Consider the following 21,337-nt stretch of genomic DNA (forward strand, 5'->3'; position numbering starts at 1 on the left):
GGATGCTTGTGCTGTGGTGGTAGCAGCTGGAGGGAGGATGATGTTGTTGCATGGGGGCGCCTGACTCCAGCAGGGTTTTGGGGATGTAGGAGGGTGTGTTGAGGAGCTCACCTGGGTGTGAAGGGTCTTTTCTAAGATCAAGGGTGGGTACATGAGGCAGCTCAGAGCATGCAGCTGCCCTGGGAGTTCATCAGTAGCAGCTGAACCAGAGCTTTGGCCACCCTGGCAGCAGCTGGTCTGCTCCCTGTCCCTGTGCTGGTTGGCTCAGGTGAGGAAGGGGTGCTGCTTGGTTTTGGGGAAGGGAGAAAAGAAGATCCAACTAGGATGTGGCTTCTTTTGCTGTGCAGTTATATCAGACGTGCTTCCTTGCTAATGAGGATCAGTGCCTTGTGGTGTGACGTGGTTTCACAGGAAGGAATGAGGTTCTGCTCTGACAGTCTTACAGCAGAGAAAATAGAGAAAGGCTGCCCATCTGGGAAACTTACTCTGTGACTCTGGTTGCTTGTGATTTTTTTTTTTTTTTAATTTATGTAATTTCTGTAAAGGAAACACCTATTTCACTCCTGGGTTTTGGTGAAAAATCAGGTTTTGAGATGAGATCAAGAGGTGGTTTTGCTTTTGCTGCAGCTGAGTGTCCTTCACATACAGAAAAATTACTGATGTAGCTGCTTAAGCATCAGCTCAGATGTTGTGCGAGGGGGGTGTGTGTGTAGAGAAGGGGTATAAAATGATGTGAGTGCATTTTTGTGGATGAATAAGGGTAATTTCCAGAGAATCTTGATATTTTGTATATAAATGCTCAACTTCTACAATTAATTTCCTTGTTTGTGGGCTGCAAAAAGAAAGAAAATGGGAAGATAATGTTGTCCCTTTATGCTCCTTCCCTAAGCACATTGCAGACGCTCGAAGGTTTTGTGGCATTGGATTTTCCCTCCGAGCTGTTCCTGCTTGGCCACTCTTCTGATGTCTGGAAGGGTGATATCTTTTGTACAGTGCTACATCATGTATGACATCTCGTCTCTTTGTGTGGCTACACCAATTTATTGATAAAAAGCCAAGGTAGTATGAGAGTGATTTTAATAAATTTGCTGGGCCCATTTGTGGTTTTGATTAAATGGAGTGTTCCTGGTTCAGACGAGTCCAAAGATTTGGCTTTGAGTTATCCCGGTGCTTCTCCAGGGGAAGAAAGGGCAGCCTGGGAGGAGTCTGCTCTGCAGCTTTTAAAGGAGTGAAAATGAGGTGTGTAATGACTTAGCTAACATTAACCGCCATGAATTCAGTTGAGGAGGTATAGTCTTACTAAGCTCCACGAGAATTACTGCTTCTTCCCCAAAGATTTAGTAGCTGATGCCATGGTGAAATTTCTTGTCCTGAAAATTCCCAGTTTGCTTTTTGGGGGTTTCATGTCTGATCTCTACCTTCCCTCCATACCTATTGCCACAAGTAATTAAAAGTGAGCTACTGCTACCAAAACAAGCCAAGTACACTTTGATGCATGGTTCTTGCTGGTTTTTATTGTATTCCTTTGCATGCTGGCTAATTCACAAAATTCAGCAATTTGCAATGGGTCATTAGTGTGAATTAGCAACTTTCTGATGTATATCATAGCTTTGCAAATGTGCTTTATTAATCTGTGAAATACACCTATTTATTATCCCTCCTAGGGAGAAAAAAATAAAAGGGATTTCTTGGTGTGGTACTCACTCTGCTTGCATTTGTCCCTGTCTGTGTCTGCCTTCCCTCCTCCTTTACTTCCCAGTCTGGTTGTTTTTTCCTAAAGTGTTCCCAGGCTGATGGTTTGACAGCAAGAGAGATTACAGCCGCACGTACGGTCCTCTGCTGCAAATGATGCCTTAGCTCGTGTAGCCAGGGTGCCCTAATTGGTTATTGAATGAAGGGAATTAAAGGCTTTAATAGGTGAAGTGGCGGCTCCTTCGTTTCTGGAGCAGCAGAGAGATGTTTGTCCTCTTCTGAAACCTGGGAAATGGCCAAGACTGCCTGCGTGCTCTTCTCCTAAAAGAAAAAATAAAGCCCAGAAGCTCTTCTTTCCCTGGGAGCAGCCTGGGGGTGAGTAAGCAAGCATCTGTCCACCCTCTCCAAATTGCACTGCTGTCCACCCTCTCCTGTCAAGGTGGGGCCGTGGCTGGGAGATGCCGCTCAGCTGGGCATAGCTCAGCTGTGGTCACTCTGGTGCTCTTCCTTTGGATGGAGAGGACAGAAATGAGACACTGACCTGCACAGAGCCCTCCCTGTGCCTGCCAATGCAGCTGATGGTTTCCCTTTCTCGTGGAGGACGATCCTCATTGGAAACCCTTGTCGTTGCCACCACGAGAGCCCCAGCCTGGGACTGGGACCACCACGGGGTTTGGGTGGCGGGGATATTAGGGTGGCCGGGATCAAGGCGAGGAGCCACACCACCTCCAAAGCCCCTAAAGGAAAGGGTACAAACAGTGGGTTCAGAGGTGCCTGCTCTGCTCCCACCAACGCCCAGGAGCTCGGGCTGCTGCCAAAACGGTGGGTACCTTTCTGCAACCCTGCTGATGGCATTGATCAAGCAGGGAGAAAAGGGTGAGCTGCTGTTTTCCAGCGCTTACTCCAGCAGTTATTTATGCCCATTGGTTGTCTTTGGTCTTTGCCAGCTCTTCTTTCTTCCCATCTCTGTGACTGATGCTTCGGGGATCTTTCCTGGTCACATCCATCTTGCTGCTTCCTCTTGCTGCTGACTTTCTCAGGCTGTTGGCAGTCTTCCAGCCTGCGCGGAGCTTTATCTGAAATTTGTAAGCCTTTCTGGTTATTTTTATATGCGCTCTCTAGACTGTGCATGAGGACAGGCCACTGATTCAGATATTCTTTAAGCCTCTTGTAAATCAGTTCGCTTCTGCGTTGGGGTTAGCAAGGGTGTAACCAGACCAGTCTTAAATCCACACGGCTGCTCCGCTTTACTGGTGGAAGCCAGCTCTGCTCGAGGGACAATCACCCTCCAGGTTTGTCCCTATGGGAAGCATTGCGATGCAGAACTTGGTGCCAAACATTTGCTCAAATGTCCTGTTTTGAGTGTTTAATGTTATTTTTGGCAACAGCCAGCAGCGGCGTGGCTGGCTGGGTTCAACAAGAATGGGCTTTGCAGTGGCAGGAGAGCACTGGGGCTGAGTCTGGTGCTGCCAGCAGCACCTCCGGTGAGCCATAGCGTGCCGACTTGACTAGCTTAGACTCATCTGAAGCACTTCTGAGTTAATCCTGGCCAGTTATTGCTCACAGGGTTGCTTTTTGCTTTTGCCACCATGTAGCTGCCAATGGTCTGTGTGTCAGCCTTCGACAGGCAAGCCCTGCGGTGATGCCTCTCCGCTCTGTGGTGCCCATGCCTGCCAGGCACCTGCTGTGGGGCACATACCTGTGACACCGTGACACCTGCAGTTGTGCAGGGTGGCACATGGGGATCGCGGGTGATGCAGGCTTTGGGTGAAGATGGGGCTGTGTTAAACCATTGCTGTGGGTCTGGTCATGGCAGGCACATGGTGGTGTCTTCCAGTGTGCCCACACAACAGTGAGGGGTGAATCCCTGCTGGGTATCCCTAATTCAGGATAGATGCGAGTGCTAAGCTTGCAGGGAGGAAGCTGGCTCTGTTACCTTACCCACTTAACGCTTTTTCTCCCATGCATGTGTGTTTTTCAGTTCCTCCCTCCCAGTACAGCTGAGTGTTAAGAGCTCTGGGCACCACTTAATGCTTATGGATGCGGATCTGTGTGCTGGGCTTGCTGATAAAGCTCTCGACCATTTTCAACTGTCAGAGATTTTGAAGTCTGCAAGGTCACACTTGCTGGAAGAAGTCTAGCCTGGCATTTTTGGATGAGCAGGCTACGGTCCATCGGGTGTCCAGAGGAACAAGCCAAGCCTGAGCCTTGCTGCTACTTGCTCATCTCTGCAGCAGAGGCTCGGGAAGGGGCCGTGCCTTGCACAGGACAGTGCCGCGAGAGTTGTAATGAAGCACTGACACGACTCTCATCTGCCCTGGCTGTGCTTGATGCTCCTCTTGTCTGTGCTGCTGCTTTATCCCAGCACTGTGACCTTTCCTGCAAACCTAGCTGCTGCCTGGCAGGAGGTCTGTCAGCTCTCTGCAGGAGGGCTGTGCAGGCAGGCAAGTCACTGGGCTTTGTGGACAGCTACAGTGAGGGTGAAGGTTCCCTTTTTCACGGGGAGCCACGTGGAGAAGTTAAGGGACAACGGATACAAGTTGCATGGGAGAGGTTTCATCTCGACATAAGAAAAACTTCTATGGTGAGAACAATTGTTCATTGGAGCAACCTCCATAGGGATGTGGTCCACATCCTCCAGCGAGTCTACATCATGGGAGGTTTTCAAGATGCAGCTGGACAGGGCGGTAGATAATCTCATCTGGGCTCTCTTTCCTGTGAAAGGTTGGACCACCTGACCTTTCAGGGTCCCTTCCAACCTGGTTTGCTCTATTCTTCTACAGCTGGGGTCGTGTTGACACATATGTTCACACTTGTGTGTAGTGATGGTGCAAAGCTCAGCTTCCCATCAGAGAATTGACTCCAGCAGAGAGCAAGTAGGCATGCTGAGGTGGCGATGTTTGCCTGCTGTCCTTCATGGGAACGAAATTAAGTGACATTTGGTGCCTTCGTATGGGTCTGTAGGTATTATGTGCCTCCTGCTTGAGCTGGGACCACGCACTTGAGTGATGTTTCTCTTGCCATTGGTTTTCTTGAAATATGAAGCTCTGGACTTCCTTGTGTGTTGGTGGAGGAAATGTGAGTCGTGTTTTATTCTGTACAGAGGTAGGTAGCTTGAAAAAAATGTGAGCGTTGAGAGACATCAAAATCAAATAATTGTAAATCTGAAGAACTGCAGGCTCTGGAGGCATGAACAAATGAAAAATTGGGACTTTGGTGGTGATGCTTCCAAGAGTGGTGGGAGGATTAAAGAGGAACTTGTTCCATTTCCCCCCGTTTTGTGATGTTTTAAAAGGAAGGCCTGAAACATTTCATCCTTTTAGTTTTCTGCCTTTCTGTATGCTTTGTGTATTGGTGATGTTTGGCTTGTTGGGAGTTGAGGGAAGTGAGGGGGTCTGGTGAGGGCAGCTTTGCTATTGAGCCATGGTCAAGAATGTTGGGTTTTTCAGCCCTAGACTGAGTTGTTCCTCAGTGCATGTTTGGCATCAAGGTTAAAGAAGTGCCAATAAGAAAAAACTGAGTTGTCGCTAATCTGGTGAAGTGTTTTCTTCAAACACAGCCAGGCTGAGATCTGGCACCGTGTGCCCTTATCTTGTATCTACAGTTTTGCTGGACTCCTTTGTGTGCTGTAGTCTTGCTGAATGTTGCTGTAAAGGTCGTGTTTTAAGGTCATGAGCGGATGGGAGTGGATGTGAGGTTGAATTTTGATCCGAGCTGCGTCTTTTCACTGATGGTGAATGTGAAGTTGAGGCTTGATTGTGTCTTTAGTAGCGGGTGAGTGTTGTGACTGATAAATCTCCTGAGCCTTGCTCCAGGTGGAGTGATTGCCTGGGCACCCCTACACCAAAGAGGTCTTTGCTTACATCTCCCATCATTCTCCATCTCCAGTCTCTTCCAGTGACCTCATCCGTCTTTTGTAATGCCTGGACTGAAGTATTTCAGGGTTTTCTCAAGGATGCCAACAAATGACTCATGACTTGAGCGCTGCCCTGTGTCAGGTTCATCTCCAGTGTCAAGGCTCATCCTACAGAAACTTGGGAGTCCTGGCATAAGTTTCTTGACGTCTCTCCAGGTGCTCTGGCTGCATTGCATGCTGGAAGATGTAGTCTTGATGGGGTGCACCTCCATATTAAAAAAAGAAGGGTGTCTCCATTTTATTCAAATTGGGTTCAGCCTTCTCCCTCCTGGCATCTCACCAGTGACAGCCCGCTCAGCCCCGAGAGCCACCAAAGGTCTCCTGGCGTTGTGTGAGCGAGGAGGCGGGAGCGCAGCTCCTCCATTCAAAATCTTGCTTAATTCCACATTGAACAGCTTGTTTTGAAGCCCTGCACTTTGGTGTGTTTTGCAACAGCTCAGACTCCTGCCGGGTGAAGGCGATTGAAGGATCCTGCCCCCATTGGGTGGCAGTTCTGGAGGGTGTCATGGTAAATCTCCTTTGTCTGCGGTGGCTTGACTGATGTATGGGGGAGAGCGAACCCTCCTCCCCTGCACGATTTCTTGAGCTGAAAGCAGCAAGTGAGTGAGGAAGCTCCTTTGTGCAGATTTCTCCGTCTCCTCTTGTGTGTGCCAGCTGGCTTGCGTTCAACATTTTTTTTTTTTTTTTTTTTTCCCTCCCCCATCTCTAGAGAGAGGGGGTGGGGAGAGAGGGGAACATCTTAAAAAGAAATCTGCAGAAAAGACATGGGAGTTACTTAACAAAAATCCAACCCAAACAAGCCCAGCTGGGGGATTACAAATGTGGTGGAAGGAGCTGAGCGGGGAGCGAGGGCGGCAGCTTGGGAAAGGCAGGCATGTTTCCCCCGCACCCTGGGTTTCTTTAGTCGTAAAAGGAAACAAAAAGGGATCTTGTGTGGAGGCAGGGCATGGGGAGAGCTGCCGGCTGGCTGCCAGCAGCGGGAGGAAGGGCTTGGGCGCTGTGGCCCCTCGTGCCTCGCAAAGCGGGCCTGGGGCTTGCGGGGACCCCTGGGCTCTGGGCAAGCGGGGTGGCCGGCGCTGCTTCCAGGGATGCTCTGCCCAGTGCCGGTGCTGCCGTGCCTTCCCTTGTGCGGGAGTGGGGGTTCCACTGCCTATCCAGGGTCGCTTCTGGTGGGGTGAGCACCTCACTGAGACCCTGTGCCCCCCCGGAGGAAATGCTGTGTCCTGGAGATCTGCCCCCCGCCCCTGGTCTTTGCCGCAAGCTCCTTCTTGCGGGCATTCCTGAAAGTTAATCAGGGTGAAAATTGCAGTCAGTCATTTCTGGAAGCCACCAGAGGCTGATCCTGGAGTGCTGCAGGCTGGAGCACATGGGTATGAGACAGTCTCCCTAGTGTGGGCTGGGTGCTGCCAGAAGAGTTTTCTCCTGCATCTCTCTGCCCTCGGGCGTTCAGCTCTTCCCCGTTTTGGTTTCTTGGCCTCTGGTAACTGGTAGAGAAAGCCAGAGTGGCACGGCTGAGCATCTTGTGCATGTTTTAGCACAAAGAGCCCGGGGCTTGTGTGATTTCCTTGCTCCCTTTTTGAAGGTGAGCTGTTCTGTTTGAATAGCTTTCTCTAGGTGTGTTTGCAGCTCCGAAAGTGAACTTTCAGGTTTGTCTCTTAATACGGTTGGCTCCGTCCCAGCCCATAGATGCGGATTGTAGAGGTCTTGGCACCTAATGGAGCTGAATTATTCATGTCTGGTGCTCTGTGTGTGCAGCATTCCCAAGCAGAAAGCTGTCTCCTTGTAGGATCTGCGCTCCAGGACTGCTCTTAAAACGCTTTGTTGGCAGGTCTCCAGGCCAACAAGTGAGCACATGCTTTTCATGTTGTGCAGGGATCAATCCTGCGATGGCAGGAGGTAAGGGGAAGGACACGTTTATAGCTGAATCAATCTCATCAGTCTGTTTTCTGAGATGCCGTGATTTGTGGCAGCATTACTCCCCCTGGCAGGAGAGCGGGGAGGATCTGGATATCACCCGGTGCTTCTCCAGCTTGGGCAAACCAGGCAGTGGGAAAGGGATCTTCTTCTCTGGACCGTGGGCTGCAGTAGCTAGGGGTTCTGGTCCACCTGAAATAGTGATGACATGGCAGGTCGGGGGTCCCTGGGGGTCTTGCTTGGGAGAGAGACCCAAAACACTCCTCTGGCTGCAGAGATTGAACCTGCGAGAGTGGCTCTTTGGAGAAAAGAAATGGGGAATCGGCGTGGGAGCTTCAGGGAGGGGCTGTTTGAGCTGTGGGAAATACTTTATTGCTGCATGGAATGGATGATGTTTAGGTGATCCCCCCAGATCTTATACCGGGGTCCTAGCCTTCAGCCCTGGGCTGGAAAGGGCTGATCCCTGCGCCGGTCCCTCTTCCTGTGGTGGCATGTCTTGGGCTCCCTGCCCCACTCCTTTCCTGCTACACATGCCTCTCCTCCACTCCTGCAAATCCAGCATGTTCTTGTCTGTCCTGTTTGCGGTTCCCTTCCCTCTGCATTAGCAGAGCTCAGGCTCCCTTGATGCCTCCTCCATAGGGTGAATGTTTTTTCTCCTCTTGTTTTCTAACCCTTTGATTGTTCCTGGCTCTCTAATTGCTGGGGACTCAGCTGACTTCTGGGCTCCTTCTTCCTTTTGTTGTGGTAGGAATTGGCAAGCGCTGCTGCTGTTTGCATAGTTTCAGACCAAAATCCCGCTCATCTGCTCTCCTTATTTCATATATAAAAATAATATTTATGTATATGTGTGTGTGCATGTATATATGCACACTTAAAACAGCAAGGTGAGTTTCCCAGTGTGAGCTGAGAGCTGCCCAAGCCGGTGTCGCGGAGGTGCTCTGTGGAGCGGGTGGTGCTGTGCCTGTTGCAATACAATCCTGTGGATTGTCTGTCGCTTTGCTGCAACTCTGAGACCAGATCCTCATCCATATGTCCCTCTGATCTGAGTCCTTTGCATGCTCCAGCCTTGGGTGGGCAGCTTGGAGTGGGAGGCTAAGCCTCATCCTCTCCCGGTGTTGGTCCTGTGCAGCAGTGCTGTGTCCCCAGTGCCTGTCCCACAGGGTTGTGGCTGGATGCTACGCCTGGAAAGGGCTGTTACCAGCTACAGTTCTGGTTCATCCACCTCGTTACCGACTTCTACCATCCCGACAAAGGAATCGCTGCAGATCCACGGCACAAAGGGAGCTGGCTGTGGCAGCGTGTGCCAGCCGGGGAGGTTTGTGCCGTGCAGAGATGAGATGGTTGCTGGCCCCATCGGCGGTTCGGAAGCAGATTGGTGGGGGTCGCGGCTGGGGGGCGGGTTGCTGGGGCACCAGGAGGAGGTGGTGGCAGTGACAGAAACAGGCAGGGCAGCTTTGGGAAGCTGTTAGTGACTCTGGTGCACAGAGTGATCTCCTGATTCGGCACTTTCTCTGCCGCTGAAATGGGAGGTCAGTGCTTTTCATTTCCAGCTTGCATGCTAGCCACTGGCTCCTGGGGTTAAAAATCTCCGTAATGACCTGTCAGAGAGTGGATTATTAGCTGTACAGAGCCGAGGATGCTGTGGGGAGCAGATGGAAAATGGTCTGGCTGCGGCAGCCTGTCTGATGAAAGAATCCCTGGCATTTTTACAGTGTTTGCATCTCTGGAAACGCACCGTGAAGCTGCTTTCCAGGCTCCTGCCTGCTGGGGTTTGAAGAAATTTGTACATGTGTGGTGGGGTTTTTTGTGTGTGTGTGGTTTTTTTTTTTCCTTTTCGTTCTTCCTGTCTCATTTCTCTTTAAGTCACCTGTTTCTGAAGTGTTGCTCATAAATAGTACCAGGAGCCAGCAGGCCGGGAGCTCGATGAGGAAAGGGATGACAGTACTGCTGGAGAGGAGCTTTGTCCAAATGGGTGGTCAAGGATTCCTTAAGGGATCTGGAGAGCGGGCAGCTGGAACCAAGTAGCTGGCTGGGTGGCTGCTGGGAAGAAGCTGTTCCATGTGTTAATTATGTCTTGTCAGTGTAATTGCCACGAGCTAACCTCAGCAAGTGACTCCAGGCTTTTTCAGGTTGTGCGTGAGTGTCTTGCTTGTTGTGTGTGGGTGTCTTGCTTGTTTCCCTCCCCCTGTGGCTGCCTCTGGGAGTGGGGAAGGCAAAGGGCTGGGAAGCCAGGAGGAGACATTTTGGGCTAGCTGGGGTTGGCCACAGCGCAGGCAGGTAGGGCTGATGCCCCTCTTCCCAGTTAAGACTGGGTACCTGTGCGGCTGTGTCTCGGTGTCCCATTGTTCAAAGCCGCCTACATGGCTCGTCATGCTGGAGGCGGTGGTGGTTTAACGTCCTAACGCCGGGTGCTGTCTTCTGCTGTCTGGAGGTGTGGGATGGAAACCTTGTGCTTCCTGCTGCAGTTTGGCCTTCAGTGACCGCTCTGACGCATCCCAAGTGTCACAGGCGCTCTGAAGCTTGGGATTTATTTCCCACCGAGGCACTCGACTTCCCCGTCGAGCCGCTCTCGTCCCTCACAGTGAGGCTGGTGCAGAGAGGAGCCCTCCCCCCGGGTGGCATCGGCAGGAGAGGAATCAATCCTCCCTCCTAGGGGCAGCGCTCGATAATTCAGAGGGAAATGGCGAGCGGGGAAACGTGTGAGTAATGTCTTGTTGGAGCCGAGAGCCGTGACCTGCCAGGGCTGGTATTGATCGAGGGGACTGGTGCCAGGTGGCTGCTGCTGTGGGGATGGCTGTGGAGCAGCCCACGGCCTCGGGTGGCAGGAGGCTGCTGCCTTGCGCTGTGTGTTGGGGGATTTGGGAGGCTGGGGGCTTTCATCCTGCCCAGGACCTCTCCTGCCTGCACTGGTGGCTGCCGATGAAGGCAGATCTGTCTGCCGGGTGCTCTTTGTGTGTAACTCTGTTCTCTTTGCTCTCCCTTCCAGCAACGATGCCGTCACCTGGGAAGACCCTGATCGCCGGAAGCCCCCCAAGGATGTAGGTGACCCCCAGGGTGTGGAGGCAGGGAAGAGCCTTGAACCGTGAGGGGCTGTTAACTCTAAGATGTCCTTGAGCAGCGGAGCTTCCGGAGGGAAAGGAATTGATGCGAACCCAGTTGAGACGTACGACAGCGGGGATGAGTGGGACATTGGTGTAGGAAATCTCATCATTGACCTGGATGCTGATTTGGAGAAGGATCAGCAGAAATTGGAAATGTCGGGCTCCAAAGAGATGGGGCTCCCGGCACCCAATGCGGTGGCAACCCTACCGGATAACATCAAGTTTGTGAGTCCGGTGCCGGGCCCGCAGGGCAAGGAGGGCAAATCCAAGTCAAAAAGGAGCAAGAGTGGCAAGGACAGTGGCAAACCAACCCCAGGGACCTCCTTGTTCACTCCCAACGAGGGAACTGTTGGCAAGAAGGAGGCTCAAGGACGCTCTGGGGATGGCGCAAACTCGGGTGGCTTGGTGCCTGCTGTCACCCCGAAGGGCTCGGAGAAATCGGCCAAAGCGTCGCGCAGTGTGGCCGGCTCCAAGAAGGAGAAGGAGGGTGGCTCATCCAAAAACAAGAAGGAAAGGAGTGAGGGTGTGGGGGCTGCGGTAGAGAAGGAGCCCAGCGTGCTGCAGCCCCTGGCCCTGGCCGTGAGGGTGGGACAGTATGATGGGGGCCAGGGGACAGAGCCTGCTGCTGCCGAGCAGCTTGGGAGTATAGCTATTGACACGGGAGCTGCGCTCAATCCCTTGGGAGTTAAGTCTGAGCTGGAGGATGGGGAAAGTGAGTGCCGGCAGCTGAAGAAGGTGAAGTCAGAGAAGGTAAGAAAGGTGTCGCAGTGTGGGTGGAGGTGGTGTTGCCACTCGGCTCTGGTGGTTGCTCCTGCACCGGGATGTGCCACTGTGGATGACAAGGGAGCAGGAGCTTATGGCGGGACAGTCTGTCTTGTGCTATTGTGGGCCAGCGCTGATGTATGGCCGGTGCCTCCAAGTTCAGGTGTGAAGATGGTTAGGCTGTATGATGTACTGGGGTCTGGACACAGTGATGGGAGAGCCCCGGTCAATCTGTTGTCTGGCTTTTGGGAGCTGTGCACCAGCAAATCACCTGCAGTCGCTGTGAGTCTGAGGGCATTGTCCTGCTGTACCCTCAGGGGTTTGGGTTCTTTGATGCTGCAGTTGTGCCAGGTGGATCCAAGCCTCTTCAGCTCCTATTGCTCTGCTGGAGGAGCCTGGGCTGGTGGTGAAGGTGGTGTCCTGGTCCTGGGCCCGCTCCAGCTCCGGACAGGACAGGGCAGCGTCTGTTGGCCACCATGCTGTGCTTCCCTGCAGCTCCCGGAGGAATTTATTTCTGTCTGGTTGCATCATTCGCAGAGAAGGAGACCTTGACGTGTTAGTAAATGTGGGATCTGTGTGGGTGTGCAAGCAAGCACAAGGTGCATGGTTGACAGGAGTTACTGTCTCATTTCTTGGTCTGCTGTTGGTATGTGGGCTTTGTCCCACTTGTGGTGGAGACCAGCCTTGGGGCAGTGGGTTGCTGTGGGTGATTTTTTACATGTTGCTCCTCCACTAACATGCAGCAGCGATGCTGAGATGGTGAAGCTGCTCTTCCAGATCACTGGGGGTGCAGAAAGCCCTGCCAGGGGCATGTGGCCAGCGGGGTGGATGGCTGTCTGTGCCTCTGAGTGGCATTTGGTGCTGGGTGGCTGTGCAGCTGTTTCTGGATATGGCCGCTGGAGTGGATGCTCAGTTCACTTGTTTCTTAGTCATCACAGTGGCTGATGTGATTTCTGTGGGTGGATGGGGGAAAACTTTGTGCACATGGAGCAGAAGCTCCTCCGTCCGAGTTACATGTGTGGTGTTGGCGTGTCTGTGCCCATGAAGCCACACGTTTGCTGTGCACGAGGGGAGCATCACAGGCGTGTGTGCATTCAAGGTGGCTCAGCCCTATTGCTGTCAATGTGCGCTGTGTCGGGCGAGTGGCTGGGGGGGTGTCGGGGTGTGCACTGCTGTGTTTGCAGCTGGTGGCTCCCTTAAGGGGGGGGTTTAGCTCTGGTGTGGAGATCACAGTGCTGGGCACCAGGAAGGGATAGGTAAGGAATTCTTAGTGGATTTGGGAGAGTTGCTGAGATCAATGAGATGTTGTAGAGATGTGGTTTTTTTCTTCCATCTGGAAAAAGATAGAGCATACGCAGAGATAAGGGTGGTGGGGATGGCTGGCTATGGGATGGCTCTGGGAGAAGAGCTGCTAAGTAGGTTGGTGCTTCCTCCAGTCAAGAGGAAGACTCCTGGAGCAGGTGACTGAAGCCTGTAAAATTAAGGAGTGGTGTGGGGATGATGTGTTGTTTCCTTGTAACTTCTGGCAGCAGAACCAGAGTGAATGAAAACAGGAAGAGGAGCAGATGCTCTTTTGCATGATGGACTTGAATGCTGCTGCAAAAAGTTGTCAGTGCTGAAAGTTCATCAGTGCTCTGGGGCACCTGGATGGGTTTGTGGAGGAGGAACCCATCGGGGATGGGGTGGGGGTTTACAGGGCAGTGTCTTTTGGCTTGGGAAAAGCCCAAGGAGGGCTGGAGCTTGGGGAAATGGTTTGGGAAATATCTCAACATGTTTGGCTACTGTGTTCCTTCATAGCCATCTGCTGCTGGCCGCTGCCAAAGCCAGCACAGGAGCTGGCTGGACCTTTGGTTGTACCCAGCATAGCTTTTCCTGTGTTTTTACTATTAAAGTTTTATTTCTTTCACTGATGCAGCTGCATAAACCCTCTGCAAGTAGAAATGCCAAAGTGAGGTGGGGATTATGAAGACAGGGACCAAACGTCACGGACCTCGACAGGCTTGAGGAGTGGGCCCATGCGAACCTCGTGAAGTTCAGCGAGGCCAGGTGCGAGGTCCTGCTCCTGGGTCGGGTCAGTCCCCACTGTCAGCACAGGCTGCGGGGTGGATGGTTGGAGAGCAGCCCTGCTGAGAAGGACCTGGGGACAGTGGTGGGTGATAAATTGGACATTAGCTGGCACTACGCCCTTGCAGCCCAGAAAGCCGTTGTCTCCTGGGCTGCATAAGAAGCAGCGTGGCCAGCAGGTGGAGGGAGGTGATGTTCCCCCTCTACTCCACTCTCGTGAGACCTCACTTGGAGTATGGCATCCAGCTCTGAGATCCTCAGTGCAAGGAAGCCATGGACTTGTTGGGGCAGGTCCAGAGGAGGGCTGTGAAGATGGTCTGAGGGCTGTAACACCTCTGCTATGGAGAGAGGCTGAGAGAATTGGGGTTGCACAGCTGGCGAGGTGCGGGGGAGACCTTACTGTGGCTTCTCAATATGTGACAAGGGCTTATGACAAAGACAGAGAGAGACTTTTCACGAAGATCTGTAGTGACAGGACAAGGGGCAGCAGTTTAAACTGTAAGAGGGTAGGTTTAGATTGGAAATAAGGAAAAAATGTTTTACAGTGAGGGTGGTGAGACACCGGAAGAGGTTTCCCAGAGAAGTTGTGGATGCCTCGTGGTAGGAAGTTGTTTAAGGCCAGGCTGGACGGGGCTTTGAGCAGTGTGTTCTAGTGGAAGGTGTCCCTGCCTGTGGCAGGGGGCTTGGACTAGATGATCTTTGAAGGTCCCTTCCAACCCAAACCATTTTATCATCTGTACAGATACCCTGTGAGAATGGTTCTGCCATTTTACTTGTCTGGATTCAGGTACAACCACATTGATGAAGGCTCAGCCTGGAGGTTAAGCCCTGTTTTGAGAAGTGATTCAAGGTCTGGATCAGCAGGAAAATGTGTCACGTCTGTGCTCAGGAGGAAGCAGCTGTGTTTCGTCAGCCTCCTGAGAGCAGCTAGATGGCTTCCTTTGGGTTGGGAAGGCTGTGGCAAGGAGAAGGAAGGTGTCTGCATGGCAAGGGGTGGGAAGGAAGTTTTTATTTCTCAAAGAGCCTGAGGATGGGCTGATGGTTGGGGCAGGGTGGAGCATATAGGGGATGAGATGGGCTGTGATTTTGAGCTCCTCCTGTCTCCTGAAAGCTGCAGATATGCCCCAAACCTAGCATGTTGGAGTCCAGAGGACAAGCAAAGAGTGGAGGTGTGTGCCGGCTGTGCGAGGACAGCTCCTCCGGGGAGTGCATCAGGTGGATGAAGGCAACGGGTTCCTGCAGGCCTTGGGACAAACCCTGCCTGCCTGGGAAGTGAGAAACTTGCTCAGACCGAAACGGGAACAGCCACAATGTGACTCAGCCCAGCCTTTGGTCTCCGGCAGCTTGTCCTCTGCTTAACCCTGTGCTGCTCCTGCTTCTGTTTTGGACAGGGAGGCTGGTCTCCCTCTGGGGATGAAGAGAGATAGACTGTCTCTGCCTCTGCTGGCTTCAGCCCAGGGCAGGTTGTCTCCTTGTACATGTGTGCACACTAAGCAGTCAGCCTCCAGCCAGGAGGTTTTGTTGTATCTCCTTGGCTGGATTAAAGAGCACTTTAGTAGCGAGTATTTTTCCTTGACGAGATGCTTAGATGCTACAGTCAGCATGCCATTTGCCCCTCCTTCTGCTTTTGTTCTCTTTGAATATCTCACTGGTAGGGTTTTGCAGTCCTCCAGTCCTTGCTGGGTGTAGGGAAGAGCTTTGCTTTGGGTTTTTTCAGACGCCTTTTCCTGTCAGCAGGTGCTTAAGCTGGCGTGGTGTCCACGGGTGAGATCACCCTTGCTCCCGTGTCTGACATCACAGCGACAGAGCCTGTGGACGTGGCTCGTGGGCTCAATGGAACGTGTTTTGCTAGTGTGGTCCCGTGGCTCCTCTGTTCACTGCTTCCCAGAAACTGAATATCCCAAACACCCTTTTTCTAGGTACGTTATGTTGGCCATATCCATCCTCCTGCTGCAGCACGCCATGGCTTGTTAAGTACCCTCCTCGAACCTGATGCCACTGGTGTGTGGGACACAAGCAGTAACTCTGCCAGGGGTGGGGCTGATCATGATGGAACCCTTGGCCATAACCCTGCTGAGACCTTCCAGGGTCTCAGGGGTGGGCTGAGCAACTAGTGCAGGTTTGCCTTTGACTTTGGTTTGGTGTCTGGGCAGCTCCTTCCATCAGCCTGTGCTGCTGGAGCCCCCAGAGCTATTTGGGGGGGGGGGGCAGGACTGGGAATTTAATACTTCTTGCAGCAGGGAGAGAAATGAGCCTGTGCCGATGCACTCGTGGGTGGAGCGTGTGGACCAGCAAGGGGGTCCATCCCCGACTTGGTGGGCAGCAAGCCGTGGGTCATTGGGGATGGCTGGAGCTGAGCTGGGGTTTGGTTTGGAGGGGCAGCAGTGGTCGGGAGGGAGCTGCTGCTCTCGGTGAGCAGTCATGCTCAGCAAAATGGCCGTGCATGGAGGAGCAGCGCCGGCCGGCCTTGGGAAGCCTGTTTTCGCTGCCTGCCCCACCGGCTGCTTTCATGTGGCCGAGCTGGCCCTGGGGACTGTTCTGTGGGGCGGCGGGTGCTCGCTTGCCAGCTCTCCATCCCGGCCTGCTGCCCGTGCCATTGCCCTTGCACCCTGCTCCTCGCACGCTGGGGTGGCCCGGCCCGGCTGGGGATGCTCAGCATTAAACAAAAGAGCCTCCCAGCTCTTGGCTCCTGCTCCGGCTTTGTTTTGATTGAGAGGTTGTTCAGCAGGAGAAGGGCGTGTTTTTTGTTTGTTTTTTTTTTTTTTTCCTCCTCTTCTGACGAGCGTCCAGATGCAACGCTGCTGCAAACAAGGGAAAGGCAAACAGAAGCCGCTGGAGACTCGGCGCCTCTGAAAAGCCTTTCTGGGTCACGTGCGCTGCGGTTTCCAGCAGTGAGGAGGGTGGGTTTGGTCGTGTCCCTCTGCGGGAGAGGGGGTAGAAGCCACCAGTGCATTTTTTTTCGCCCTGAATTTCCCCCCACACACACAGTTGGTTATGCCCTGCGTGTTCTCCAAGCAGAGGTCCCCTGCTATGGGTGGCCCGATGGTGAGGGGCACTGCAGTGGACAGGCCCCAGAACTGGTGTGAAAATACGTACCTGGTTCTGTGGGAGGACAGCATGGCATTGGAGGTGGTGCTTGAGCAGCAGCTGGGATGTCAGATGGTAGTGGAGGAAGTGGGGTGGCCACATTATGTTGGTGGCAGCTGCCAAAAAAGAAATACTCCCCAAAAATACATCTGTGGACTCTCCCTGCTGCTCGCTGTCTTGCCCAGCAGTTAGCAGTGTGGCTTTAGTGCAGTCTCTGCATACCATCTTCCCCTAAAGCCCTAGAGGCAGATCTGCACAGTGTCTTAAGCACTGTTCCTACAGCTGGGACTGTCCTAGCCTGACTGGGACATGGCAGGATCCCTCCAGGTGATAGGTGTCCCCCACTCATTAATTCTTTACCTGGAATTGAAGCATGATTACTTTTTTAAAAAAAACAAACCACCTATTTTTGGTGGGAAGGATGAGGTTTGGTGTGGGTTGGGGTGAAGGGATGCTTGGATGACTCCATCTTGAAGAGGTGAGATCTTCCTGGAAGGCAGTAGCTCTGTTAGCTGCAAGCCCCATGGGAGATGGCCATCCTGGGGACATTTCTATATGATGGATATTCCATTTGCTTCCGGCTTTGCACCTCAAAGAGAATGATGCTCTCTGCAGAGCCTGGAGACCATCGTGGGCTTGGCCCCAACCTGACCACAGTGGCAGCTCCTTGCACTTGGCTGTGGGCATGTAGCTGCTAATCCTGTGCTGCTGCCTTACGTTGTCCTTCTGGTGGGTATAAAGGGCTCTTCTGTCATGGTATCCTGGTCATTACCAGCATCTTGATGTTCCTTTAGTGCTCGTCCTCTCCTCCTTTGCTAGCTGGTGGTGCACCAGTACAGCAGTGCAGCTGATTCACCTTGCTCAGAGCCTCCAGCTCTGCTGTCCATGCATCCTTTTAGGACTTGGTCTCACCCTCCACTGGCAGCTCTTTGTGTCTTACAGCCGTACAAAATGGTTCAGATGTGTTTGATCATTGAGCTCCCTGAGGAATGGCATGGGAGCAGGGAGCCACCGTGCCGAGGGCTTGAGCCAGTTGTGTGCCAAGCACCTTCTGTGCTTGCAGAAAAACCTAATGCACCAAAACAGCTTTTCCCACCCCAGATGTGAAGACGTTTGATGTGAGGCTTTGGCAAGACCTGAGCTGCTCCGACCCAAGGTTCCCATCGACGTGAGGATGAAGAGAGGTCCTCTGCGCTGGAGATGGTGCTTTAGGAAGCAGAGTCGCTTGATGTGGGACTAAGCCAGGATGGGGTGTTGTGGGCTGGTCCCAGCCTCATGCTTCAAAGGCATGCTTGCGATTTTGACCCAGATGTGATGGGTAGTGCCTGGCATGGCTTTCCTTGTCTCGGGGCCAGTCTGGGTGGAGAAACTCCCAGTGGAGGTGTTTTGGTGGAAACAGTTTTTGCTTTACAGGCTCTCCAAAGCTTGCTCCGTCCATCCCTTCAGACCTGGCATTAATCCTACACTTTGTTTTCCCCAGGGATTTTTGGGGCATGAGGAAAGCCCCCAGCACTTGGGGTAGGGGCCTGCTTGAACCGAACACCCCAGGCAGAAGCTGTGCTCCTGCCATCCCGTGCTGCTTCCCATCGCTTGCTCCACAGGGCTTGGCTCTTTCTGGAGAACAGCACTGGCAGCTCAGGGAAGTGGTGGCAGGGCGCAGGCAGCTGCCGGCTCGTGCCTGCTCCTCTTGCCATGGTTTTTTTTCTCCAGCCATGCTGGAATCAGCCGCCTCCAGAGCTGCTGACAGGGCTGTGTGGGGAGGCCTTGGGAATTACACCACTTGTTTCCTTATCGTCCCGGACCTGCTGCCCGGAGCCTTCTGCTCTAGGAACAAGGCAAGAAAGGGGCACGCAGCCAACATGTGTCAAGAGCTACAAAGGAGGAAATTGGCCTCGTTCACTTAAAACTGTGGGGTTAGTCTTTGAGTTTTGGCTCCTGCTGAGAGGTTATTTATATGTGGGCTTTTTTTTTTTTTTTTTTTTTTTTAATAACCGCTGGATGTAGCAGGCTGGGAGTTTCAGCTGATACCACCTCTGAAGATTTTATAAAGGAAAAATTGCATCTCTCCCTGTTTGCTTTCCCAGCTGGCAGCGTTAGGAAGGACTAGTTAAGGGGGTGAGTTAGTTTTGATGTCTGACCCATTGGCACTGCTGTGTCCTGTTCAATAGGTGGTTGTGCTGAATGCAGCTCTGTCTCTGCCAGGGTGGGAAGCAGGACCTGCGGCTCCCCATCAAGGACGTGGCAGTAGGAAACTGAGCTGGGCCAGGAAGGCAGAGAAAACATCTCATTCCCAAAGCACTAGAGCAGAATGACAGGATGCTAACGAGGAGGCTGGTGGGCGTGGGATGGCTCCTTCTTGGTGGGATCCTGCACTGCTTCCTTGGTGTAAGCAAGCTGCAAATCTGCTCCCTTGACGCTTTGATAAGAGGTTCTGGTAAAAAGGCTGTCGGGTGATTGATCCTGATGACTCATGGACCCAATTTCTCCTCTGATGGAGATGGTAACTGCTTGAGATGGGTCAGATTTGGAGGCTAACTGGCCTGGTAGACTCTTTTGTATGTGTTGCCTTGCTTCCAGGCTGGTGGTGGCTGCTTATTAGCCTAATGACCCCAGTTACCCAGCACCATTTATTTGCCTGAGTGAGATTTCTTTAAAGGAAGATTCGCATGTCTCAAGTGCTGCACGACCCCAAAGGCTTCGAAACCTGCGGCCCTGCCAGGGAGCTGATGCAAGGGGAGTGTGCCAGGAGTAACCCACTAATGAGCAGAGCTGCTCCTCCATGTGGCAGCTAGGGAGGCTGCTGGAAAGGGCTGCGGAGCAAAGCGCTGCCTGCTTTCCCCTGCCTCTGCTTTTAAGGCTGGTTTGTTAGGGATTTGCCACCTTTTCCCAGGCGCAGTGTCTTCTGTGCTGCTGCTTTCCCATTGTTTGCTGTGCAAACACGGTGCTGTGTTGCTCTGCTGCTGCTCTTGAGGATTCTTTAGGCTGGAGTTGTGAAGTCCATCTTCCCTGCGGGTCCTTGTGTGCAGGCAACCTTGGAGGTGTGCTGGGTGAGAGGGCACCCAGATGTTCAGAGCTGATGGCAGGCAGCTCCCCTGTGCGGGATAAAGGGCAGCTGGTGATTGCAGTGATGTTCCTGCCTCCTGATGATTGATGTCTGGAGCTTGAATCCTCATTGGGCTGCAAGAGGAAAGCCACCTCAGGTCTGGTAGATGTTGAGCCAGCAGCTGGAGTCGGAGAGCAGGGGAGAGCAGCCCATGGCTGGAAAGAAATCACTGGGCTCCAAAATGATTTAAAGCTACCAGCAGCCTGATGATATGTTGTATTTGGTGACAACATCTGCTCAAATTGTTCCTGTCCCTGTTAGTCATTTCTGCCCACGGACCAGACTGGGGAACTGATCTGATGTAAATAAATGTGTTTGGGGTTTTCTAGGGTGAGCTCAGGTTGTGGGCTGGCATGGGTGTGTAAGTGGGCATGCTGTGCTGCTGGGACGGGTGGGATCGTGGGCAGTGGGGGTGCTGCCTTGGGCTGGAGATGGGGACTTGCTCAGAGTGGTGCTGTGCTGTAAGGGGCTGGGGGCTCTGCCTGACCACCAGCCTCTCGCAGGGCTCACAGTGACTTTGGCCAGCACCACTCAACGCAGGAGGGTATGTGGGGCCTGTGCTTCCATCTCTTGTGCTTCCATCTCTTGTCCTTCCATGCCCACAGCCTTGCCCCTGGCCCGCTGAACAGTGCAGGCTCCATCCCAGCAAGCTGCAGACAGGATAAATCCCTTTGCAGGAAGACATTAACCACAAAGCTTTTATAAGGTGTGGTAATGGCATATGCTTATATATGCTGATGTTTCCCCCATGCTTGACACTGGAATTGGTTTAAAACGTGGTAAGTGTCTGGATTTATTTTAAAATACTGTCCAGCCTTTGGTTGCTTGGGGTCTCTTGAAGCATGCCGTAATGAATGATGTGGAAAGCTCACCTACTTGCAGGTTTAAGCTTTAATTCTGGTTGCAACATCAAGGTCACTACACTTTACATCCCATCAAGTGGACAGGGTTGTGATACAACTCAAAAGCACTTTTTGTCCACTGGCGAGGGAGCAAGAGGGACCCATCGAGGCTCTTGGCTGCCTTTCCTTGATGTGAATGCTGGAGCCTCCATGCCTCAGTTTCCCCCATCCTCCACATGGATCGCATGCTCCCGTTAGGCATGAGAGTGGACTTTGTTGGGGGGAACACCTGAGCTGCTCTGAGTGGAGAAGGCACCATTATGGCTACAAATCCCATGGTTGTGGTGGTGGGTTGTTTTGTGTTTGTTTTTTTGTTGTTTTTTTTTTTTTTTTTTCCCAAACCAGAAAGTAATTTCATTCTGGGAAGCTCGCTTCCCCAATTAACTATGTAAATTCAATGTTGTGATTTTGTTCCCCAGGTGCAATGCAAACGAGCACCATTCCCAGACTCCCCCTGCTCACCCTCCCATCCCTCCAGTCGTTGGGATGCAGGAACACTGCCTCCTGCACTGGGAACGGCCCGGCTCATCTGTTTAACAGATAGATGTGGCTTGTTCTAGAGTGAACTGTGTGCCGTATGGCTGGTGGCCGCTGTCCTTGGGCTCAGTCCTTGGAAGAGGACCCTGGAGCTGGGGCTTGGTCCTGGATTCAAGCCCGTTGCCGGCCAGGCTGGAGCAGGGGGAGCTGCACCCACCCTGCAGGTTGTCCATTGATGTGGGGAGTGCTGTCTGAAAGGGGCTGGTTCCCTGGGGAGGGTGACCCAAATGTAATCGGTAGTGCTGAAGCTGGTGTGGGT

At 52.8% G+C, this 21,337-nt stretch overlaps 1 protein-coding gene across 2 annotated transcripts in view; it reads left to right on the forward strand.

Annotated features, from left to right (window-relative positions):
* The window catches only part of ZNF609 (zinc finger protein 609), a 75,596-nt gene that overhangs the window by 6,522 nt on the left and 47,737 nt on the right, over positions 1 to 21,337 (forward strand). For both annotated transcript variants that reach the window (XM_080397109.1, XM_080397108.1), the window contains exon 2: positions 10,509 to 11,373. In XM_080397109.1, the coding sequence (XP_080253235.1) occupies positions 10,627 to 11,373 (747 nt within the window). In that variant the 5' untranslated portion in view covers positions 10,509 to 10,626. The remainder of the gene's footprint in view (positions 1 to 10,508; positions 11,374 to 21,337) is intronic.

This window comes from Falco punctatus (genome assembly GCF_963210335.1).
Source record: "Falco punctatus genome assembly, chromosome: 7".
Lineage (NCBI taxonomy): Eukaryota > Metazoa > Chordata > Aves > Falconiformes > Falconidae > Falco > Falco punctatus.